Consider the following 8,337-nt stretch of genomic DNA (forward strand, 5'->3'; position numbering starts at 1 on the left):
GATTTGTATTATGGGTTATGTGTTTTGGTGACCGAAGTTTGTTCGGAGTCCCGGATGAGATCACAGACATGATGAGGAGTCTCGAAATGGTCGAGAGGTAAATATTCATATATTGGAAGGTAGTATTCGGACATCGGAATGGTTTCGAGTGGTTCGGGTATTTTACCGGAGTACCGAGGGGTTACCGGAACCCCCCCGGGGGAAGTATTGGGTCTACATGGGCCTTAGTGGAGAGAGAGGAGGGCCGCAAGGGGTGCCCCCCCCATGGCAGTCCGAATTGGACTAGGGGAGGGGGTGGTGCCCCCCCTTTCCCTCTCCCTCTCCTTCCTTTTCCCCTCCGGTGAAGAAAGGAAAAGGGGGGAGGGGTCCTACTAGGAGTGGAGTCCTAGTAGGACTCCCTCCCATGGCGCGCGCCTCCTGGCCGACCGCCTCCTCCTCCCCTCCTTTATATATGGGGGCAAGGGGGCACTCCATAGCACATCAATTGTTCTCTTAACCGTGTGCGATGCCCCTCCACAGTTTACTCCTCCGGTCATAGCGTCGTAGTGCTTAGGAGAAGTCCTGCGCGGATCACATCACCATCACTGTCACCACGCCGTCGTGTTGTCGAAACTCTCCCTCGACCCTCTACTGGATCAAGAGTTCGAGGGATGTCATCGAGCTGAACGTGTGCTGAACTCGGAGGTGCCGTGTGTTCGGTACTAGATCGTGAAGACGTTCGACTACATCAACCGCGTTAACCTAACGCTTCCGCTTTCGGTCTATGAGGGTACGTGGACACACTCTCCCCCTCTCATTGCTATGCATCTCCTAGATAGATATTGCATGATCATAGGAACTTTTTTGAAATTACATGTTACGTTCCCCAACGGTTGTAAAGGAAAGTACATTCCTAGTTTCAATATCTTCTTGCAAGAAAGCATTACACTAAGAAGGAACAACACTATCTTATTGACATGGTTGTCAAGGTTGCCTTCTAGACTCTTATCTCTTTCTTATTTATTTGGAATGCTTTAATTGAACCGTTTTGTTTTCATCGATTGTGCTCGTACAACATGGTTAGGGGATGCACCGAAAGCAATATGAGCCAGGGTGTAAAGAAGGAAAATACACATATCAGTGTTTTCCGTTTCAATATCTTTTTGCAGGGAAGAGTTATAGTAAGAAAGAACGACAATAAAAAGATAGTGGCCCCTTGTTGTATAGTCTGTTGCGTGTGCACTCATCCTCGTCCATCGACTCCTACTCCACGTGTATGTACTCCCGTGGATGCACCAACCAAGTGTAGTTGCTCTTGTTAACTACGCACATCCAATCTCCCTACTATCTTTTTCCACAATATACGACGTGTCATATTGTTAACGCTTCGTTGGCATTTTTTTATTTCACGATAAACTCTTATTCAATTGGGATCTATGCACTAATTTTATGAATAAAAATGTGTAATAATCCAGGTCCGATAGTTCCGATTATCAAGCAAATTTTACGGAACTCTAAACATTCCCCATGTCTGTGCTAATTTTTGTTGAGAAACTATTGCACTAGAAAGAACGCTAATACTAGGAATGTGGTCCTTGTGCACTCACCCGAGTACACCCATTGATGCCTGCAACGCATGTATGGATTGTGAGGTGCGCTTTTAATAATAAAGTAACGCATTTGTGTTTTTTATATATAAAGCGGGGCGAGAAAACAGAATAAGGTTTTCTATCCGGCTGTTAACTCTCCGTTAACCTTCCGTCAGTAGATGAAAACGTGCATTATTCCTCTGCATAAACAACGGTTTGCGATGCCGAGACGGGGTTGGCGACCAGCAAAGAAATCCAGCCGTCGATCGGCGATCCAGCCGAGTCGGCACCTCTGGCAATTCCGAATCCTTAACGACGGCGACACGCCGTGGACTTGTTGACCCGACGGGACCCAGACGAACCCGTCCCCGTCTTCTATATAAACAGGAGCCCCGCCACACAGCGTCCGGATCGATCCGCCCCTTCGCCCAACCCAAACTTGCATGCCCTGTTCATAAGTCGAGCGCACGCGCGTGAGGCGGCGGTGCTAGTCCGGGTGTCGCGGCGGCTGTGGCCGTCCACATGGAGCACGGGAGCCTCCTCGCGTCCGCCGTCACCGTCGGCGTCGGCGTCGGCATCGGCCTCGTGTCGGCGCGCCTGACGGCCGCGTCCACCCCAGAAGACGGCGGCGTCGCCGGCGCGGAGGTGGAGGCGGAGCTGCGCCGGCTGGTGGTCGACGGGCTCGACAGCGGCGTCACCTTCGACGACTTCCCCTACTACCTCAGGTCCGCGCGATTTCGGGATTAAAAGTCCATTAAAATATACGTGCGATCTTTCCCCTCGGTTTCATTGAGAAAAGCGAGGAGCGATTGCCGATTAGTATACGACTTTGCGGGTATTTGGTGGGCAGACCCATGTGTTCTACTAACTTCTAGGCCGTCAACGGGAATTCGAATGTGTTTGGCGAAAAGCAGCTAACCATCGAGCATGAGTTACATTGTTTATCTACATGTTGTGATTGCAGCGAGGAGACGAAGCTGGCACTCACGAGCGCCGGGTACGCCTATCTGAGCAAGATAAACTTGCCCAGCCACATCCGGGTCCTCTCTGCCGCCAGCCGCACCATACTGCTCTGCGGCCCATCAGGTTCGCCTCCTCGTGATTAAAATGTGGGTTGGCTTGATCGCAAAGGTTGTCTCTTTTCACATGGGCAGCTTGTTCTTGCAGAACCATACCTGCAGTCGCTCGCCAAGGCTCTGGCACACCACTTCGACGCTCGCCTGCTGCTGCTCGACATCGCCGAGTTCTCGCGCCAGGTTAGTGAGGAACTATTGGGGCACTTAGGTTTGCGGATGCCATTTTTGTAGTCTAGTTGATTCTTAACTGTTTCTCGCTGTATATGCCAATGCAGATCCAACACAAATACGGGAGCGCAAGCAGTGCTCTGGTTAGTTTGTTAATCCCGTCCTGTGATTGATAGGTTTCATGTTTCTGTGCTACATTTGATTGCTATTTTGAGGGACGGAGATAATTCAGAATTTTCAGTGCGGTTCATCAGTTTTTTCGAAAAACAGGGAGTGATCCCCGGTGCGGTTCATCAGTTGGTTGTGTGGACCTACTGTTTTTATGTTTAGTTATATAGTATTAAGGCCCCTGCCCCATCACCTTTCTGTTGTCAGGTTTGGCCATTTCATTACCTCAGGAAACAAAACGTGCAAGTTAAAAGGGTCGACCATGGGGTCCTTGATAAGGACACCATTAGTTTGTCCGCATTGATGAACAATTCGAAAAAGTAGAGATGCTGAATATACATTTTCTGCAGCACAGGAGGATTTGTTGTGTCTACTAGCTTGTAAAAACTTGCATTCATATGGCTACCATCTTACCGATGCTTTGTTCTTTGATGAAGGTTCGTAAACGATCCTTAACAGAGTCTGCCTTGGATAAAGTGTCTGGTTTGGTTGGATCTTTCAACTTTTTCCGCAAGAAGGATGAGCCAGCAGGTATGAAATCACTAGTCACCTTCTGAGATGTCACACTAGCCACTAGCATTTTCTTTATTAGTCCATTACGGAAGCTCCGACATTTGCCTTTATTTTTGTTCTTGCACGGTTTCTTCCTATCAACTCGTTTTCATTATCAATCACGCATACGAATATGCGAAGCATCACAATTCCTACAATTTCTGTGCTGTTCTGATTGTATTTTCATGAAACATTAATGCAGACTCACTGAAATATGAAAAGAGCCTTCTGGATTTGAGGACGAGGTAAAAACACATCTAATTGAGGATATTAAACTCAAGATAAAGATTACTCTATTTGAGTCTCACTTTTTATATTGCTTTTGCAGTAATTGCACTAAAACACCTTCAGTTCGGGTGCATGTATCTTTATTGCCTGCTGCGTTTCTCCCTGCATGTGAACCTTCGGAAGACTTGGGTGAGTTGTCTGTCTGTTCAATATTTTCTCGTCACTTATGCCACGGTTCATGTGTTGATTGATCAAATGATTCGACGAGCTTCAGACAACCAAACACCCTCATTGATTTATGGTCCATCAAATTCAAATGTGCTCCGTCCATCAAATTCAAATGTGCTCCATATTGGTTCATCCAACTCTAACTGGGAAGCTTAAGGGCTCTATTTTTATCTATGATATGTGTATCCCCTCTGTGCCTTCTTGTGAATACGATTATAATGATTTTGCATGCGCAATTAACTTACTATTCAATGCAGGTCCAATCAGACAAAGCTGGAATTTAGATGAGAAAATTCTCATAAAATCTCTTTACAAGGTAATTGAGGCATTCAGCTGCACCATCCACAACATTGCATTGCTTATGTTATGACTTATGAGCTGATATTGATTTTCTTTTTGCAGATGATAACTTCAGTTTCTGAATGCAATCCAGTTATCGTTTACATAAGGGATGTCAACCTATTACTTGGTGCTTCAGATGCAGCATGCTCAATGTTCAAGAAAATGTTGAGCAAACTGTCTGGACGAGTTTTGATAATTGGTTCATACTTCCTCGAATCTGATGCAGATAGTGATGACGTTGATGAGGTTGTCAGTGATATATTCCCATACATTCTGGAGACTAAGCCTCCCAAGGAGGAGACTGATCTTGTGAAATGGAAAACCCAAATAGAAGAAGATACTAAGAAAACCAAGGGTCAAATCTTTACAAATATGATTGCAGAGGTGCTCTCCGCCAACAGTTTGATCTGTGATGATTTGGACTCATTAGATCCAGATGACGATTTACATACCATTGCCAGCTACATGGAAGAAATTATGGCCCCAGCAGTCTCTTACCATTTGATGGATAACAAGGTCCCTGAATACAGAAACGGAAAGCTCATTATTCCTGCAGAGAGGTTAGCTAATTTATTATCAGGCCATTGCTTTATCTCCAGCTATCTAGGGCGGGGTAGAGACTTTCTTTTATGTAAAAAAAAACTAAAATGTTTTCTTTAACATGATTGTTTCACAGCTTATCTCATGGATTAAGAATTTTCCAAGAGAGCAGCAGCCTTGGAAAAGATACAGTGGAACCAAAGGATGTCGGAAAGAAGGTAGGTATCCCATATTTTCAACTAGCAACGGCTCATCTTTACTAGTTTGCAAAGTACTATTTACTAATTATCATTATTGTTTACAATTTTGCGTAAGTCACAGGTCACTCCAGACAACGAATTTGAAAAGCTCATCCGACCAACTGTTGTACCGGCCAGTCAAATAGGAGTCACATTTGATGACATCGGAGCATTAACTGATATAAAAGAGTCACTTCAGGAGCTTGTCATGCTTCCACTTAAGCGGCCTGAACTTTTCAATGGTGGTCTCCTGAAGCCATGCAAGGGGATTCTACTATTTGGACCTCCAGGAACAGGGAAAACGATGCTGGCCAAGGCTTTAGCAAATGAATCCGGAGCTAGCTTCTTGAACATCTCCTTGTCCACCATCATGTCAAAATATTATGGAGATGCCGAGAAGACTATCCGGGCTTTGTTCAGTCTGGCTACTAAACTTGCACCGGCCATTATTTTCGTGGATGAGGTGGACAGCTTGTTAGGGCAGCGTGATCGACGCAATGAAAATGAGCTCCCGCGAAGAATCAAGAATGAGTTCATGACTCATTGGGATGGACTCTTGTCAAAGTCTAATGAAAGGATTCTTGTCCTTGCTGCAACAAACAGACCGTTTGACCTCGATGAAGCGATTGTTAGGAGGTTTGAGCACAGGTTTGTTTAAATGTGTTCTTTTTATGTGAAAGAACGTGTTTTGATGACCTCTAGATGAGTTGCTGACGTGTCATATTTTTTCAAACAGAATAATGGTCGGTCTCCCTACTTTGGAAAGTAGAGAGTTGATTTTGAAGAAGCTGCTATCCAAAGAGAAGGTTGAAGAAGGTATTGACTTTAAGGAGCTTGCAACATCGACGGAAGGATACAGTGGAAGTGATCTGAAGGTAACATCTCTGAATCATTGGTGAAGTAGGAACGGTATATTCAATTTATCATTCTCTGAATAACTATAACTGCTGTTGTCTTCTTTCCCAGAATCTTTGTGTGACGGCTGCCTACCGCCCTGTTAGAGAGCTCATTCAGAAAGAACAACAGAAGGTAAAGGTAAAACCAAGAGAAAAGAATCCCTCTACTAAATTTTATGAGCAATAGATTTGTCTTTCTTTTTCATGTGTGTCTCCCAATTGAAGCCTGCAAACACATGCATCGGTTTGGTTTAGATGTGTTGCGCTAATCATATCATCATCTCATGCTGGCTCAATAATTCGATGTCCTAGGATAAGAAGGAAAATGCAGTGCAAGTTAAGGAGCCAGAAGCGCAACCCAAAAGTCAGAGAGGCGCGGCACAAAGCTCAGAAAGCAAGAAAGGCGAGAATGTCATGCTAGAAACCAAGCAAGGGGTGACAGAGAAAGGCGTCAAAGGTGCAACCGAAGAGACTGTCACCCTCAGGCCGCTAACCATGGAGGACTTGAGGCTGGCGAAGGATCAAGTAAGTTGCTGGTGAATTTTTTTATCTGTTAGTCTAAACCTTTTCACCCCAAGAACACACTGCTAAACAATTACGCATTTGACGCTACGTAGGTCGGTGCCAGCTTGGCTAGTGAGGGGTCTATCATGACTGCCCTCAAGGAATGGAACGAGCTCTACGGCAAAGGCGGGTCAAGGAAGAAGGAGCAGCTCTCATACTTCTTGTAGTGCAAAGGTTGGGAGTTTGTATATACATATGTGTATGTGCGGTTGAATGTGATTCGGCCCCTTGTTGACCTGATGAAGCGGAGGAAGTGCTTGCGAGCGATGTTTAGCTGTACCCATTGGAGGCTGTTTGTTTAAACAGTTGTTGTGAAAACCCCCTGTTGCAGGAATAATGTTGAACCTTGTTCTGGGAATGAATCGATTAACTTGGAACTTGTTAGAATTCCTTGAGTACTTATGGCATCTTTTTGGTGAGAAGGTTTCGATTGCAGGCCATCACAATTCGATTGTAGCCGCGGAAGCGATGATGGGCAGGGAGCGATGCCGGCCACGTAGTGGCAAGTCGCCACCGCCGGCTTGCCGGAGGCGACTTGCCGCTCGGCCTGACCGTCACTCGTGAGTCGTCGCTGAGATGTTCCGTAGCTCAGGAGCCAACAACTACCATATTTGGGTTTTGTGTTCCGCAAGACGACCATTTTTATTTTATTACTACGATTTGGTTCCCTGACTAGCCCCACCGCCCAGCGAACGTTTCTGCCACCCAGGCCTTTTCCTGACTCCAGGCCCAAACCATCTTTCCTTGTTGAGCCAAACAAAAAAAAACACTTCAAAAATATCACATGCAGATAGAAACTGCACCCGCAAGCCTACAATTGGACATTTTGGCCTCATTTTGAAATAGTCAAACACACAGAAAAACCGTAAAAATGTCATGCTCTGTATTTTCTTTGTCTAAAGCAAAAAGGAAAAATCACACAGATAGAAATGCCGATCAGAAGCACGCAGCAAGCCTGCGAAAAATAAAAAATTCCATAAAAAATATAAACCATGCATGGCAGATTAATTAAAGAGCAAAAAAGGAAATTCCCATGATCAAAAAAGAAATTAAAATGCCATGACATAAAAAAAATGCCATGATCCAATTAAGATTGGCATGCTTCTTATATTTTATTTGTCATGATCTCAATGGTAAAAAAATGCCATGATCCAAAAAATAAAATTGCTATGCTATTAGTGGTAAAAATTCCATGTTATTTAAACTAAAAATGCCATGCAATATCAGATTTTATGATGAGAAGAGTGATTCAAATATTGAATTTTTTTAAAAGAGCACAAGAAGAAAAATGCCCATGATCTAAAAATAAAATAAAAATGCCATGATCCAAAAATTGAGACTGGCATGCTTCTTATAGTTTCTTTGTCATGGTCTCAATGGTAAAAAGTGCCATGTCCAAACAAAATTGCCATGCTATAAAAATGCCATGTTATTAAAAATAAAAAAAGTCATGTACATATCAGATTATATGATGAGAAAATGATTCAAATATTGAAAATTGTTAAAGAGCAAAAGAGGAAATTTCCCATGATCAAAAGATAAAAAAATCCATGACATAAAATTAAAATTCCACGATCCAAAATTTTAAATTGTCATGCTTCTTCTATTTTTCTTTTTCATGATCTCAATAGTAAAAAAAGCCATGAACCAAATAATAAAAGTGTCATGCTACTAATAATAAAAATGCCATGCTCTTCAAAAATGTTGTGGTCTAAAAAAGATAAATTTCATGATTTTAATAATAAAAATGCCATATACTAAATAAAAT

At 43.6% G+C, this 8,337-nt stretch overlaps 1 protein-coding gene across 3 annotated transcripts; it reads left to right on the forward strand.

Moving 5' to 3' along the window:
* The first annotated feature begins 1,965 nt into the window (after nt 1–1,965).
* On the forward strand, nt 1,966–6,956 carry LOC125544162 (uncharacterized). Of its 3 annotated transcripts, none has more exons than XM_048707750.2 (15): nt 1,966–2,293; nt 2,533–2,654; nt 2,736–2,824; nt 2,920–2,955; nt 3,418–3,511; nt 3,735–3,777; nt 3,861–3,949; nt 4,246–4,304; nt 4,391–4,890; nt 5,007–5,088; nt 5,186–5,757; nt 5,846–5,984; nt 6,076–6,144; nt 6,318–6,530; nt 6,623–6,956. In XM_048707750.2, exons 1-15 carry the CDS (start codon nt 2,091–2,093, stop codon nt 6,734–6,736), a joined length of 2,424 nt encoding a protein of 807 aa, XP_048563707.1. In that variant the 5' UTR covers nt 1,966–2,090; the 3' UTR covers nt 6,737–6,956. The 3 variants fall into 3 exon arrangements, with proteins under 3 accessions (XP_048563707.1, XP_048563709.1, XP_048563708.1); XM_048707752.2 differs by having other exon boundaries at nt 6,076–6,138; XM_048707751.2 differs by having other exon boundaries at nt 5,192–5,757.
* Nucleotides 6,957–8,337: the final 1,381 nt, after the last annotated feature.

The sequence above is a fragment of the Triticum urartu genome, chromosome 3A (assembly GCF_056163025.1).
Source record: "Triticum urartu cultivar PI428250 chromosome 3A, HENAU_Tu73, whole genome shotgun sequence".
Lineage (NCBI taxonomy): Eukaryota > Viridiplantae > Streptophyta > Magnoliopsida > Poales > Poaceae > Triticum > Triticum urartu.